Consider the following 17012-nt stretch of genomic DNA (forward strand, 5'->3'; position numbering starts at 1 on the left):
ATAGGTCCTCACCTAGGATTCGAACCGGTACACCCTGGGCTGCCAAAGTGGAACACGTGAACTTAACCTCTGCACCACCAGCCCGGTCCCCTTCATGGTTTATTTTATTGTTAGAATAGAAAGGCTTTCAAATGTGATACTCAGAAGTTGGGTTTCGGGGCTGGCCCTGTGGCTCAGTGGTTAAGTTCTCGTGCTCCGCTTCGGCAGCCCAGGGTTTCACCCGATCGGATCTTTGGTGCAGACATGGCACCGCTCATCAAGCCACGCTGAGGCGGTGCCCCACATAGCACAAGCAGAAGCACTCACAACTAGAATATACAACTATGTACTGGGGGACTTTGGAAGAAGGAAAAAAGAAAAGATTGGCAACAGTTGTTAGCTCAGGTTCCAATCTGAAAAAAAACGAAAAAAACAGAAAAGTTGGGTTTCAGTCAGATCATGATTTCCCATTAGATAGAGCAATTATTTCTAATTGATTGTCAATTGATAATTACTTCTTATACTTTAGCTTTATTTTTTTCAACTTCTGTAGTAAGTGATTTTTAAGCAAACATAAATGTTCTTTGGTACTGCCATGCGGATGCCACCAGGCTTTTCACAGAAAAGAGCTACTTTGGATTCCCTGGTCTTGTGGTTATTTAGGTTGGTGTTTAGCAGTTCCTGAATAGGAGAGTGGCTGCCAGCTCAGCTCCCCTCTCAACTGGGCCTCCCTGGGAGTCTGTGGGAGGAAGCAGAAAGCTTACAAGTATTTTTTCATGCATATGGATTTCATATTTGGGACAGGCCTGTAATTAACCAGTCCCTTCATAGCGTTTTTAAAAGCTATTTAAATCCAAGTGAACCTACATGTAAAATAGGGAAAGAGAATAATTTTATTTTCAGATTAACTGAATCAGACAGATTAACTGAAACAGAGTATTTATCTCCATTTCCTTTGTTTTCTAGGAGCAGGCTGCCCTCTGGGGGTAAGCAGTATGCAATCAAGAAGGCTTTTAAATGCATTTCTCATGCGTTTTGGCATTAACTACAAGCTTCTATTATTATATTCTTCTGATTACATCACCCTAAAATGTGGTATTTTCAGGACCCCCTTATGACGACTCCATGAAAATGAATGGCAAGATCTGTATACAGACTTGCTTAGCTGTTAATGTCACTCTATATTATATAGTCCTTAGGGAATAAGAGGTTGTTTTCTTAAATTCATGCTGTTTTAATAAACCCAGTTTTCAGGGACCAAGGGCTTGACTTTCGCTTTGTCTTTTTACAGAATATTAGAAGTGGCAAGGTGTTCTCAATTAACAGATGTAGGCTTTACCACTCTGGCCAGGGTAAGTATTTTCTCCGGGTTCTGTAGGTTTTGTTGGGGATTTTTTATGTCAGAAGAGTGAGCAATGAGGGAAATGTGGAATGGCAGCAGAGTCGAGGGTGTGGGATGTAGGGGAACTTCTCTGTGCTGGTGTTCTGAGCATTGTTATGCTACAGCTCCAGGCCTATAGAATACAAACTGCTCTGGAAACGCAGGCATGCGTTGTAGAACATGATGCTCCTTCGTAAGACTTGATTTCCCACATTTGCATAAGATGATAAACTAAACAGGGACTTCTAGCGCTTTGTGAAAGAAACTTACTTGGTTATTTGGTATGTTACTGGTGGATGAGAGTAATTTTGAAATAAACATGTAAGTCTGTTTAAATGGAGAAGTTTTCAGAGATTTTCTGTATTCACCAGAAGATTTTAATTCTCAGAGTGGTTTATAAATCACTGTATAATAGTAGTATTTAAAATTATACTGTCTTTGACCAGTGTGATGGAGCATGGGTGAGGACATTTGCTTTCAGGCAGATGGATGGAATCCTAATTGAGTTGGGGGTGGCACATGGCATAATTAAATGAGGATATAAAGCTTACCTTCCACCCTTCCAAAGAAATCATTTTCATTAAATTATTTATGGTTGAAAGGATCTCTGTATCAGTGCAGTGTTAGTGTTCAGCATATTTATTCCCTTGGACTTCTAGGATGTTAGATACTTTAAATGTGGAATAATTGAGAAATTTTTCTGTGATCAAGGCCTTTTAGAATGTGTAATTAATGGAATAAGACAAGTGACATTAGAATGACACCAACTCTGAAACTTTTAAGATTTCATCAGTATATTTAATACTACTACTATGTTTTCTGACCTTAAAATTTTTCCCATGTTTTAACTGTACTATAATGTTTGGTTTTGTATTCTGTAGAATTGCCATGAGCTTGAAAAGATGGACCTGGAAGAGTGTGTTCAGGTAACCTTAGGGATTTTTACTCAGAAATACAGTATGATAGAAACTTAGATAAAATGTGCACATCAGACCGTTCCCTACCCTAGTGTAGTGTAGTACCTGGCAGCACTGCTGACTCTCCGTTTGCTGAGGTGTTGTCCAGGCATACCAGGCAAAGGTGCTCGTGACATATGTGTTAAAGAACTAGAAAAATAGAATCAATAAGGTTGCCATTGAAAAGAAAGAAGACCAAAGCATTTAAGCCATAAAGATGCTATGACGTTTTCTTAGACCTACAGGGTTATGATACTAGTAAATAATTAAAGCCTCATCACACTGATATATAGCACTGCCCTTTTTTAACTTAGCTGGATCCTGGACTCCTTACATCATCAGCCCTGGAGACCCAACTCTCTATACCATATACCTCCTTATCAGCAATTTCTTTTACTACCAAGTTTAAGAGCTTTGAGATTATTAGTTGACTGGGGAGAAACTTTGAAGGGAGACTCTTTTTTTTTTTTTTGAGGAAGATTAGCCCTGAGCTAACTACTGCCAATCCTCCTCTTTTTGCTGAGGAAGACTGGCCCTGAGCTGACATCCTTGCCCATCTTCCTCTGCTTTATATGTGGGATGCCTACCACAGCATGGCTTGTGCCAAGCGATGCCATGTCCACACCCAAGATCTGAACCGGCAAACCCCGGGCAGCCAAAAAGCGGAACGTGCAAACTTAACCACTGTGCCACTGGGCTGGCCCCCTGAAGAGAGACTCTTAAAAAGAAGATGGAGTAATGAATTTTTTTAATGGTAAAAATAAAGAAGAGAAGATACTGTAGTAACTATAGAGGTTAATTTTTTCTGAATTTGTTATCTGGACACTACTTAGCAACTATTCTTCCCCCCCCCACCCAGTTGTACTTACTTTTGAGCTTTATTTTTGTTTATTTATTTTTTGAGGAAGATTGGCCCGGAGCTGACATCTGTTGCCAATCTTCCTCATTTTTTTTTTCTCCCCAAAGCCCCAGCACATAGTTGTATATCCTAGTTGTAAGTCATTCTCGTTCTTCTATGTGGGATGCCACCACAGCATGGCCCAACGAGCAATGTGTACCTCTGCGCCCAGGATACAAACCAGCGAACCCCAGGCTGCCTAAGTGGAGTGCGCAAACTTAACCGCTTGGCCATGGGGCTGGCCTCTATTAGTTCTTACTGAACTAAAACTTGTTCACATCCATCTATCTCTTGCACATGCCTGAGTGTCCTGTGTGTCCCTTCCAGTGTTAGTCCTCCTGAGGGATGTGCACACATCTGCCTACCCCAACTCCCCACCTTCTGCCGTTTTGTAGTCCCTGTGAAGCTATGTATATTATAATCATCATCATCATCTCAGGGTTGAAGAACTGGAAAAGAGGCACTGATTGACTTTCCATCCTAAGATAACTATAAAAGGCTGCTCTTCCTTCCTGAATGTTCATAGTTAACCCAGATTTCAGCAGTCCCCTTCTGCCGCCCTTGGGAAAAAACTGATAGACCGGTTATCAATCCTGTGTTGTGGCATGGCTTATAAAATAGAGGCCAAATATCTAAAAATATGAGGATGTTCCTACAGTTATTTTTTTCATGGAGCAGTGTCTTCTGATTCTTTTCTGTGATGGTTCTAAGCAGGAAGAACAAAGTCTAGTGGTAAGAAGTTACAAGAAAACAAAACAGAATTTTCAGCAGACCTATTCAATGATGAAGACTAGGGATGACTAGATGTGTTCAAGCCTAGTCTGGATAGGTTCTCAAAGAACAGGTTCAGATAGCCGATGGGATTTCAACGTTAAGATTCTGTTTTTTGATGATTGATACCAGGATATCAGGCTAGAATATGTGTAGTCAGGAATGAGGTACAGTCCATGAGGTTTTTTTTGAATTATGCCTAAAATAAACTTACATGTTTCTTTCAGATAACAGATAGCACATTAATCCAACTTTCTATACACTGTCCTCGACTTCAAGTATTGGTGAGTTTGACTTTGAAAGTTTTATGTGTTTATTAGATTTAATCAAAACCAGGCTCTTACTTTCCTCTTAGTGTCTGGCTACCATTTTGGGAAAGCATATGTCTCCAAATTGCCAACTTACAGAAGACCAAGGGAAGACCTGAGTGAAGGAGAAAACTGAGATAGGAATGGAAAACTGACTTTGAGAGTATGAGTTCTCCCTCCTACCTGAATGAATGATATTTAAATTTCCAGAGATCCAAGGGACAAGAAGGCCAAAATACAATTTGCTTCACCTTGGGACCAAATGTTCCCATAAAACAGAACCAATCAAGGCTTTACTATGGGGAATTCTCTGCTACTTTCCAATAACACTGTGGGAAAGCATTCTGGTTGACTACAGTCATGCATTGTTTAACAATGGGGATACATTCTGAGAAATGCATCATTAGACAATTTCATCATTGTGCAGACATCATAGAGTGCACTTACACAAACCTAGATGGTCTAGCCTGCAACACACCTAGGCTATATGGTACTAATCTTATGGGACTACCATTGTATATGCAGTCCATCATTGACTGAAAAGTCATTATGTGGTACATGACTGTATTCTGTATCTAGGCTCATTTTTGGTGTGTTTGGTGGCACTACCAAAAATTACAGTACTATCCAAAATTAGATCAAGCGTTCTGTGTTTCACATGGAGGAACCAGGGATTTAAGGAAAATTGATAAAGTGAAGAGATTTATGTGAAGAGATCACCACACCTGACAGCTGTAAGAATCATTTTTAGATAATTAACTGTTTGGGCATGCTCCTGTACCAGGTATTCACTATTTAGTCCAAATTCCAAAAATTTTGTGCAGGAAAAGCTTGAGCTCCACTTGCCGCTATAGAGAAGAAAATGTTAATTTGTGTGTGGCAGGGATATTTGTTTATGAACTGTTTCACAGTCATTACATGAATTCACAAAATATGTTTAGAATCACACGCAGAAATGTTAGTCATTTATTGTCAGAAACCCAGCGACTAATACTCCTTTCTTCATTTCACCACATGGATCTAGTGATGGCTCCATAGACATCAAAATCAAACCAGAAAGGTCTCCTTTCTGATTGTACACAGGCCTCTGACTCGAAGAATGCCGTAAGATATTTCAGTGTCCTTCTTTGCTCTGTTTGGCTGCAGAGTCTGTCTCACTGTGAGCTGATCACAGACGATGGGATTCGTCACCTGGGGAACGGGGCCTGCGCCCACGACCAGCTGGAGGTGATTGAACTGGACAACTGCCCCCTCATCACAGATGCGTCCCTGGAGCACTTGAAGAGCTGTCACAGCCTTGAACGGATAGAACTCTATGACTGCCAGCAGATCACACGGGCTGGGATCAAGAGACTCAGGGTAAAGATGGCTGCGTCGCTCTCCAGCTCTAGTGTTCTCAGCACCCTTTCCTTCTTTGTTTTTTGGGATTTTTTTTACTCCATTTCTTATTTCTTTTTTTTTTTTTTTTTAGATTTAGATTCCTGATTTTTATATTTACTTGGACATTTAGCAAAGAGAAAAAAAAATGGAGATCAAACCGAAGGGTGGATAGTTTTTACCTGTTGTTCCAGATGGAAATTTAGTAGGAAAATACCCATGGAAGGGAAGAAAAGTAGGTCTCCTCCCAGCAAATTCTCTCCAGTAATGTCCAGGGCCTAATAACATGCCCAGAGTCAAAAAAAAAAAAACAACATGCCAGGTTTTGGTTCAAAAGGAATAACAAAGAAAATATTTAGTCAAATGGGATTTAAGAATTTTTTCTTTTTAGATTGGCACCTGAGCTAACAACTGTTGCCAGTCTTCTTTTTTTTTTTTCCTGCTTTTTCTCCCCAAATCTCCCCAGTGCATAGTTGTATATTTTAGTTGTGGGTCCTTTTAGTTGTGGCCTGTGGGATGGCACTTCAGCATGGCCTGATGAGCGATGCCATGTCCTCGCCCAGGATCTGAACCAGCGAAACACTGGGCCACCAAAGCAGAGCACACAAAGTTAACCACTCGGCCACAGGGCCGCCCCAGATTTAGGAATTTAATTTGTATTTCCTTTCACATCAAACCTCTTTCCTGGGGTTCTTATTTTTCAAGACAACAAATGGATCGAGTAGTTTTTTACCTTTTTTTTGCCCCATCCTCCATAATAGAGAGACCCATGCATAGCCAAATGGATGGAAGACAGGTTGCCAGCAAGGAGGTTATAAACAGCTGGATGAATCTATATGTTAGATTATTTAGCTCAACAGACGTTTATTGGAACATCTGCTTCACACAAGCTGTGGGAAAGGCACTGTGCTTTAGTTAGGCCCTTACAACCAACCTCTGAAAAATCGATGTTGGCCATATGGCATCTGAGCACATAAAGGAGCACCACGCCTCTTCCTGAGTTCCACTTGGCCTCAGTTCCTCCTCTCCCTTCACACCTAGAGGACTGAGATAGTAACTGCAGTGGAGAAGCCTTGTGGCCGTATTTCTTCTACAACAGAAGGGAAGGAGAGCCACGGGAGAACCGGAGCCTCTTCCCTGGCCCACATATACTAGGGTTCCTGCCTGGCTGTCAGGAATCTCCTCCCTCCCTGAATCCTCGAGAGTCTTTTTCTGTTCTTCCAGTCACTTAGTGCTTTTCCGCTTCAATTTACCTGTTTATGTGCATATCTAGACTATAAGTTCCCTAAGAGCAGGATCTCCATCTTGACCATCTTTGTACCCCTCTTATGTAACTACCACAGTGCCTTGAACATAGTAGGAATTCAGAAACTATTTATGTAGTAAAAACCAGAAGTATGTTGTTAAAAGAGGATAATGAGGTTTTTTTAAATATCTGAAGAAACATTGTCCACAGTGATTGGAAAAAAATATTATTTTGGGCTTATATAGTTTCTTCCGACTCAGAATGCCTTTGGGACAAGTTAAGAGAGTAGTATGATGTTTTCCCCCCCAGTTTTATTATTATGGAAGCACATGCCAAAGTTATAATGAGCTGATTTGGTCATTTAGAATAACCTGGGATGGTGCAAAGTAGAACCCAGGCCTCTCAACATCCTGACTGGTGCTCAGCCTCTTCCCTGCATTCATGTCCGCTCAGCCCATCAGTGTTTTTTCTGAAAAGCAACATTGGTCTTTCTGTTTAAGCCCTCTTTCTTAGTAATGTTTCTGTCTTGTTTCAGACCCATTTACCCAATATTAAAGTCCACGCCTACTTCGCACCTGTCACTCCACCCCCATCAGTAGGGGGCAGCAGACAGCGATTCTGCAGATGCTGCATCATCCTATGACAATGGAGGTGGTCAACCTTGGTGAACTGAGTATTTAATGACACTTCTAGAGTTACCGTGGAGTCTCCAGTGGAAGCGACCCCAGTGTTCTGGGCAAGGGTTACAAAGTGAGGGCAGTGTCTAGATCCCCAGAGCCACACATGCATACACATACCCACCCTCACTCCCACCCACTCTAGCTCTGTGACCAGGGGACTGAAGTTTGTGCTGGCTTTATCAAGTGGATTGGTAAAACTTAACCATTCCTGTTGGACGTGCCCAGAAGAAAACCATAGGCACGGTAGAGGGAAGGAGGTATTCCAGCAAACCCAGTGTTACTGCTGCTGCAGTTTCTTTGTTTTCTTAGGGGGTTTCTTTGGTGATTTTGGAATAGCAGCTGCAGTCCTCCGGAGTCAAGGAATGCATAAAAAAATATATATGTTGTAGCCAGGGACCAGGAAGAAAATTTCTTTGCATCCTATAAATGGTAGCCATCCACTGTGAGATGACTACAGAGCTTCTGTGCTTCCTTATTCCCATGCCAACATGCTGAGCATGCTCACAAAGAAGGCTTGTCCATTCCTCCTCTTGTGTTTTAGTGTTTGGCCCAGAAGTTTCCTAAATGGTTGCATTGAAATCACTGTGGGCCAAATGTGATTACTTATTCACGCAAATTGTCACTCTCTGTAGTACACTTGTGCACCTGTCTTTCATTCTCTGTTGCTCCCTCCTGCACTCTTGCTCAGTCTGTCACCTGTTGGTAGTCTGCTTACTCACACTCAATTGTTACTCGTTTGCTGCTGTTGTGTTTACAGTTTGCATTTTTGATGATTAGTTGGGGTTACCAAACATTTTTAAAAGAGACATTATCAATAAATATTTTTTTAATCCTAAAAATTTTGCCATTAGGGGACCCTGCCTGAATCTTTGCCAGTCTGAAGGGAAACTATAACAAAAGCAAGAAAAGTTATGAGAAGAAATTGAGCTAAAACTATTTTGATGAAAACAAATTGCCTTTTGGTTTCTGTTATGTCTTGTGATATTTGATAATACGCATGATATGCCCAGTATTGCCCCCCCGCACATTTTCCTTCCATCAAACGCCACTAACTTAATAAGGAGAGAGAAGTGCATTGTTAGTAAAGGGTAGAATGGCAGATCCCAAAACTGAGTCTGAAAGCCCTTACCACTCAAGCTCAGACATGTTGTGTGTTCACTGAAATCTATGTGTGATCAGCGGCACCTCTGATCTGTGTTTGTGAGGTTGTTTTGCATTAGCACAAGTGCTGCTAGAGGAGCTGTGCAGTCTAGCTAGTTGGTTGTGGTCCCCCCTCCCCTTCAGCCTATCATGGAAACAAGAATGACCTTATAACAGCTAGTCAGCTGTATGTTAGTGTTGATAGCATCATATCTAATGTTGGAGCCTCAAAGGACCAGAACCTTTTTAGAACCTGTAAACCATATTTCTTGTGCTCCAGACTTCCCCGTGAATGAAATACAAGGGTAACCAGGTGAAGGCATTGGGGCAGCAGAAAGACAACATTGAGAGGAAGTAGGGGATTCGGTGTCTCGGCCCAGCCTGGTCACCAGAGCTGAGGGCAGGGCATTCAGTGCTCATGACTCAAAGGATTGAAGAAGCAGCTTCCCTCTCCCCCTAAACAGTTATGGAGGATGAGGGAAATAAAATGAGTTTCTAAAGTACAAGAAGTAGATTTCTAAACCACAAGGTTAGAAACCTTGTGTGATTTTTCATAGGATGACTTTTTTTTGATCTTTTAGGATGTTATTGTGCAGTCCACCATGATCTTAGATCGTCCTCTGCATGATCCAGGCTGTTAAAAGGCTTGTTTTAATGCTGCAGGTGCTGGTTCTACCAGCATATGTAAGAATAAAGTGTGATTTATTTCTCCACAAGCAATCAGATGAAAGGGTCCTAGAAATCTGTACTTCCCACCATTATTTAGCATGTTAAATTTATCTTAAATTCTATTTTATTATTAGGCCCTTTCAAAAGCTCCAGTTACTTGTATTTTTTATTCCCCTTGCCCCTTATCCTCTTTGCCAATTAACCATATAAGGAATATACTTTTTAAAAGTGAAATTCACACTCCTGGCTATATCCTACATGTATGAACGTAGGCAGATGCACACGGACTTCCAGATATGGTTAATAATATTCAGATGCCCACATCACTCATTCAAACAAAACTAAAGAGAAATATTTAGGAGCCATCTGCTCTAATGTTTAAGTTATTTTTTATAGTGCCTGAACAAATTGACCGTAAAACCCTGATTGATTAGTGTGTGTAGATTTGAATTGCCCAATAGTTGAGGCTATTAAGGTGTTTCTTTACTTAAAAATATATATGTTTAAAAGTCCCTATTCACTAGTACATGAATGTCTCAGAAATGCTGTTCCTCTACCCAAAGAGTGTACCCACATGCAAGTCCACGTGGACTTGCCCAGGCAATGTCTGCCTCTGGGCCAAGAACAGAGTCAAGTGAGAAAATAAAGGCCCTAGAGTACGCAGCACTGGCTTGTGTGTGGTCAGGCAGGAGCCTTGTTCCTTTCTCAAGAAAACCGCAGGCCCATCAAGCTTGGAAGGAAATAAATTTTTATGCCAATCTGCAACCTATGCCAGGTGATGAAATGTACGAGGACTTTGAGAACGCAGAACATGGTAAGTTTTGGTCAGGTGAAAAGGGTCCTGATATCCGAACATAATGCTTCCTGTCTCAACATCAGGGACGATTTTGAAAATGCAATAAGGCTTCACAGGTGTAAAAACTCTGCTTAGGAAAAGCTTAGGTCTATTTATCTGGCTCCAGAGCCCCTCCACAATACGCCTCCTGTAATGAAAAAATACGGTTAACAGAGAGAAGAGATTTGGGATAAGTGAGAAGATACCCTCAAAGCTATTGCCAAAAGCCTGCAGGTAGCCAGGAGGAATTATTGTCTTGTCTCTGGAGAAAGTTACTAAACATCCAGATCGTCTCTTTTCTAAGCAGCCTTTTCCCCTTAGATTTTCCAGCATCGTTTGTTTGCTACATCAGTATCTTTTATATCCTCTTCGTCAGACCCATCAAAGTGATTCCAGCTTTTTTTTTTTTTTTTTTTTTTTTTTGCATTGACTTCTCCCACTTCCTTCCTGCACCCATCTATGCCCTCTCCTTAAAGCCTCCATCTCTCTCCCAATGATGCTGCTGATTTATTCTCAAATGTCTCTATGTAGCTTCCTCTTGGGGCCCTTGACCTGATCTAGGCAAACTATCCCAGACGGCCTTAAATTGAGTAACTGTCCTGTGGCTCAGGCCATTTTTCCCTGAGTGGTCATTGACGTTTCCTTACTGAATTTGAAGTCAAACTGTTAGATAGGAGGAGTGAGGGGATCTGGTGGCATCCTTTTTTCCAATATTTGGAACATGAAAGCACTTTGTGCTTTGTGTAAAAAATGTTCGCTTCTCCCATTCTCCTCTTTAGTGGATGTAAAAATATTTGTTAAATTGTTTTTTGTGAATTTCCACATCCATTAAGTTGATTTAGCAGATATGTAAGAAATTTTACATATTCCTTATATCACACATTAGGAGGGAAACCTGATAAATATTTTCATGATGCTTTATTTTGGGCTTTCCAAACTGTTTGCAGACTTTGATACAGCTATAACACTATAGCAGTCAGGTTCTTTTATTTCTTCTAATTGCCTTGTAAAATGCATTGTTACTGGTTTGATAGCCCACTAATGCCATCGAGGGCTAAACAAAGTACACGATGGAAACTCTCTTGGTTTGAAGTTGTTAGGAAATGTGAGAGTGTCCCTAGAAAGAAGAGGGTGGTTTTCTCCCTGCCTGTGGGCTGCATAACCTTAGGTGGTGTTTGGAGAGGAGGAATGCTTGCAAATCATGGTTGACCCTTGGCCATTTAATACTTACTGTACCAAAAGTCACAGACTGCTCATGACAGTTGTCACCAGTGAGAGAGGAGGAGTTTAAAGGAAATTGGTCTGTTCTGCCTTTTCCCTCCTTGTATGCATGATTTAAGGTTAGATTTCTGTCCCCATTGTGCATCCTGGATGACAAACTCTTTCAGTGGTATGCTTTGAGCTTCCGGAACATTTTATAAAAAGATTGCCTTCTCTGTCTGCCCACAGTTGTAGGATCTTTAACCACGTCAAGCCCAGGCAATGTGAATCAGCTGAGTCTTGTTTGAGACGAGGAGTAGGATGTTTAGTTGGAGGTCTTGAGGCAGAACCCTCCCCCTTATAATGATCTTGGTCCAGAGAACTCTAAAGCAGTAGGAGGGTGAGGGGAAATATGGAGTCTCAGCCTCTCCTCACCTTTATTTCTATCATAAATTTTAAGTGTAAGATTGGAAGATACAGAAAGCTTTTTAAGACCGTGTCAATAGGGTATAATTAACCCAGGTAATTTGGAAATAAAATTTGGCTGTATTTGCTGTATCCAGACGCCCTAACTTATCATCTTGTTCTCCAGCAAAGAACATGCTGCTCTAACCTTGTCCTCTTACTTGGGACAAACTTTCCACCTGCCAGAAACTACCATTTGAGGCAAGTGAGTTTTCTGCACGAAGGGCTTTTGCAGCTCCCGCTCCTCCCCCAAGGCAAGTCTACCTATTTTGTCCATTTTTATTCTTAGGAACATTAGTTCTGCGTCTCTGAAGCCTTTGATCCTTAGGAAAGTCAGTAAGAACCTCTCAGCTGAGTCTGAGTGAATCTTTGGAGCCCACGAAAGCTACACTTAATTTTCAGCAGAGAAGAATTTGTTGGACAAGCTCACATGTGGAATGTTAAGAGAAATTCCATAATGCACTTCTTCCATCTCTGCCTCGTGTGTTTTTTGAGTAAACCCTTCGTAGAATTTGGTTCACAGGTGTTGAGTCTCAGGCTTCCTCAGCCAGGGTGGTTTGTTTTAGGAAAAAGAACCATGAGCACCCAAAACTGTATCAATTGGCCCTTTCTATTTTCTGTGTTTTTCAGTGTCTTGTTTTAAAGAATTGAGGTGGGGAAATGGTAGATGAGATTCAAAATGAAGGAGAGAATCAGTTCTGGAACTGGGGTACTTTGCTTCAGGTACAAGCATCTGTGCTGAATTCTGTAGAAACACCTGCCTCACGGGTGGGTCGATTCACTTTCCTCTCCTTCTCATGAACTCCATGCCCTTTTTACTGGCAAGTAGGGCTTCTACTTTCCAGACACCTAACCAGAGTCATGAGGTGGAGATTGGCACAACCGAAAGAACCACCATTGCTTCCCAGCTGCTGCTGGGCCTGGTTTTCACTGAGGCCAGAGCAGGTAGGCAGTAAATGAGAATCCCCACCCCAAGAAGAGATGGGAGAAGAGAGGTGTCCAGACACATACCTTTTCTCTTCTGCCATACCCCAAGAACCCAGGGAAATCTTTGAAGTGATGTCTTTTTTTATTAAAGTCCAAGAAGGAAAGTTGGCCCCACTAAGTTTCGCTTGTCATTGCCTCTTACTACTTATTATTCAAATCTATACCACACTGCTGCTCACACATGTATGTGTTTCTTACCTTAGCCTAACCCTTCTCAGCCCCTCAAGTCATTATTCTCGTTTGTTTTTCTTTTTTTTATGGCACTAGTGAATGAGAACCTAAAGTCTTAGAAAATTGTAACTTGAAAAGGAGTCTCTAACTGGCGTGGTTTGATTAATTACCTTTTACCCCCTGAAGACGTGAATGATTTTCTTTCCTAGTGCTATATAATAGATCTGTAATAAGTGAAACCTTTGCTGCTACTTTCCTGGGTTTACATTGGTTTTTTTCTTCCCTTAAGAATAATTTATCCGTGCTTCTCTGATGACTAATTTCTCATAAGTGCAGGAAGAGGTGAGCCTGAGATTTCTTCTCTTCCCTCCTCACTCTAGCCATAAATTACACGTTAACCTGTAACGTGTACAAGCTCCGTGCGGGGGCACTCATCAAAGCTCCATGTGTCTTTTTCTCACTGTGCTGCCGCTCTCAGAGCTGGCCGCTGAGGATCTGTCACTGCCCAGTCCGAAGGGGTACTGTACCGGGAGAAAGGCCTTCTTAATTTTGCCTGTCTCCATTCCTCTTGTGTGACTTAACCTTCACATGCCTCCCACTCTGGCCGCCTCCTTTTTACTCCTGGGAGTTGTTTCCAAGTAACCTGCCTCGCATTTCCCAACTGCTCTCCTCACCTTTGCCCACCTTCCAGTGCCCCTGAGGGCACAGACCTGAGAAAGTGGTCTGTGCAGAGCTCAAAGAACTGTGAGGACTACTCCTGCCTGTTAGACTCTGCCTGGGGACAGAGATGGATGGGTGAAGGGTGCTCTGAGAGAAATTTTTATCTTCAAACCAGGCTGTTTCATCCCTGCACCACACACACCACTCCCCTTAGAGGGTAAAATGCAGAGGATGGTTGACTGGCAGAGTCTGACCCCACACACTGCCGTCTGGCCTAAGCCTTCCCCAGCTACTCGGCTCACCCTGCGGTGCTTCAGTGTGGGAGCTGCTGCTTGCTTGTTTCTCCACCAGGCCTGCCCCGGTGCTTAGCCAGTCCCTGGGGCCAACACAGTTCCCTATATGGTGACTTAACACCAGGTTCCATTAGCTGTCCAGCTGACTGTGTTTCCACCCAACTCTTTTGGCGCTTGAGGATGGGGGGGAGGGAGGGTTATTTAAAAATAAATAAAATCCAAGGTGGCAGTAGAGGATTCCTTTTGCTTTAAAATCTTTGGACTAAAAAAGAAATGTTTTTTATATATAAATATATAAAGTAAATTGTTATGTAACTATTATTGTTTCCTGTATGTTCTAATTTTGTTTTATGATGTAATTAAAGGAAATAAGCTGTGAAGACTTTCCTTCTTGCCGCGGAAATAGCCTGACTTGGAGCTGTGATTCTTAACTTCTTTGACCCCTAAAACTACAAAGGCTCCTGAGGCTGAATGAAGGGGCTTCTTTTTGGCATCCTTATTTTTTTTAATAGCCTTTAATTAATAATTAATTTATTTAATAGCGTCTATTTAATACCTTTTTAATAGCTTATTTAATACTCCGAACTCCACTTGTCTATAAAAAAAAAAAAGGGAAAACAAATCAGTTTCTGAACACCTTTGTCTTAATTAACTTGATAGTGGCAGTTCAACCTGAGTCCCTTCTCTGTGCAAAGCATTGCCCTTCCCTGGACTAGGAGGGAGTGGGGATGGAGTGGCGTGACGTCGGATTGCCTGACTTCCACCTGCCCATATGACCTCGGCCAGTCAGCCTTTCCATCTCAGTTCTTCATGGGTGAAGTGGGGATAACAGTACCTACTTCAGAGTTGTGAAGATTAAAAGAGATGATAATGCACATGGTAAACACTCATGTTACCTGCTTTTATTCCCTTCCTTTCAACAAATATTTCAGTATGTAGTCTGTGCTAGAAGCTCCTAGATTGAGAGATACATAAAGGTTAATGGAACAGAGCCCCTATCCTTTTGGTGGAGATGAGCCGTGGAGTCAAATCACTGCCCTAAATTGAAATCTCAGGGTGTCTCCCCTGCCATGAGACATGCTGCAGAGCCCTGTGGAATGGTAGGTCCCACCTGAAATCCACTCATCCTGCATGAAATCAAGGCCTGGTCTGGACTGGTCATCTGGTGCCTACATGGTCCCAGTGCAACCAGCTGCCTGCTCAGTTGTCCTTACTGAGTCAGTAGTGGACGTGAGGGAGGCACGTTCTAGGTCTTTGAACTTCAAAGGATAAGCAAACTTGCCTTTCCCCCATCCACGGTTAACCAGTTCATCCAAGCGTTTAGAGCCTTCCTCCTTCCTACACCCCCTAGCCAGAGGCCACCTGGTTTTAAGACTCACTAAAGATGATCAGTAAATGATAACTGAGGTAAATAATCAATAGGAATTAAGCAGATTTTTTTTTTTTTTTTTTTTTTTTTTTTTGCTGAGGACGATTTGCCTGAGCTAACATCAGTTGCCAGTCTTCCTCTTTTTTTTTAAATGTGAGCCACTGCCACAGCATGGCTACTAACAGAAGAGTGGTGTAGGTCTGTGCCCAGGAACAGAACCCAGGCCACTGAAGGGGAACACACCGAACTTAACCAGTAGGCCAGTGGGGCTGGTCGTAGCAGATTTTCTTTTTTTTTTTTTTGAGGAAGGTTAGCCCTGCGCTGACATCCACCACCAGTCCTTTTTTTGCTGAGGAAGAGTAGGTTTGAGCTAACATCTGTGCCCATCTTCCTCTACTTTATATTTGGGACGCCTGCCACAGTGTGGCTTGATAAGCAGTGTATAGGTCTGTGCCCAGCAAACCCCTGGCTGCTGAAGCAGAGCATGCAAACGTAACTGCTATGCCACCTGGCTGGCCCCCCTAGCAGGTAATTTTTAAGAGGGCATCTTGGCCTGTCCACTCCTTGCATGTGGGTTTTCCCTTTTCAATATGTTTGAAATTTTTCACAAAATTTTGAGGGAAGGGGATGAAAAAAATAAAGACCAGAAGAAGATACGACCCAGTATCACTTACCTTTTTTTTTTTAGATTGGCACCTGCACTAACATCTGTTGCCAATCTTTTTTTTTTCTTCTTCCCAAAGCCCCCAGGTACATAGTTGTATATTCTGGTTGTGAGTTTGTGGGATGCTGCCCCAACATGACGTGATGAGTGGTCCCATGTCCGCACCCAGGATCCGAACCAGCGAAACCCTGGGCTGCCGAAGCCAAGCGTACAAACTTAATCACTCTGCCACGGGGCCGGCCCCTCTCTTACCTTTTTTAAAAGCGCTTGATTTAATATAAAATTGGTTTTCTAAATAGGAACACAAATCAGTTTCAGGTGGATTACAGACTTAAATGCAAAATTAAAATTTAAACTTTGAGGGGCTGGCCCCGTGGCCGAGTGGTTGGGTTCGCGCGCTCCGCTGCAGGCGGCCCAGTGTTTCGTTGGTTCGAATCCTGGGCGCGGACATGGCGCTGCTCATCAGACCACGCTGAGGCAGCGTCCCACATGCCACAACTAGAAGGACCCACAACGAAATATACAACTATGTACCGGGGGGCTTTGGGGAGAAAAAGGAGAAAAATAAAATCTTTAAAAAAAAAAAATTTAAACTTTGAAAAGTATGCATAGGAAGTTATATTTATGACCTTAATATAGGGAATGATTTCTTAAGACCTAAAAATTAAAAGATTAATAAATTCAACTATGTTTTTTAAATAAAGCCCCATGGCCTCAGTCTTCAAGAATAATTATAGTATTTCCCAAGTCTCTAGAGCAGAAGTTTTAAAATAAGCACAGTGATTTGATAGTTGAATGGTCTTTTGAAGGCTTTAGTGATTAGTTCTTGTGCTAACTGAAAAAAGATCAGCCTAATTTATTTATTCCTCTGTCCCAGACTCTGTCCCTCGCCCCAGTTTATAGTTTAAGCAGAAGCAAGAGGACTATAACACCAAGAAAGTTGAACAACACATTAAAAATATG

At 42.0% G+C, this 17012-nt stretch overlaps 1 protein-coding gene across 4 annotated transcripts in view; it reads left to right on the forward strand.

Annotated features, from left to right (window-relative positions):
- The window catches only part of FBXL20 (F-box and leucine rich repeat protein 20), a 108604-nt gene extending 94208 nt beyond the window's left edge, over nt 1-14396 (forward strand). For all 4 annotated transcript variants that reach the window (XM_023652605.2, XM_070227412.1, XM_023652606.2 and 1 more), the window contains 5 exons: nt 1271-1331; nt 2242-2286; nt 4213-4269; nt 5440-5652; nt 7452-14396. In XM_023652605.2, the coding sequence (XP_023508373.1) occupies nt 1271-1331; nt 2242-2286; nt 4213-4269; nt 5440-5652; nt 7452-7559 (484 nt within the window). In that variant the 3' untranslated portion in view covers nt 7560-14396. The remainder of the gene's footprint in view (nt 1-1270; nt 1332-2241; nt 2287-4212; nt 4270-5439; nt 5653-7451) is intronic.
- Nucleotides 14397-17012: the final 2616 nt, after the last annotated feature.

Source organism: Equus caballus, chromosome 11 (genome assembly GCF_041296265.1).
Source record: "Equus caballus isolate H_3958 breed thoroughbred chromosome 11, TB-T2T, whole genome shotgun sequence".
In the NCBI taxonomy this organism is placed as follows: Eukaryota; Metazoa; Chordata; class Mammalia; order Perissodactyla; family Equidae; genus Equus; species Equus caballus.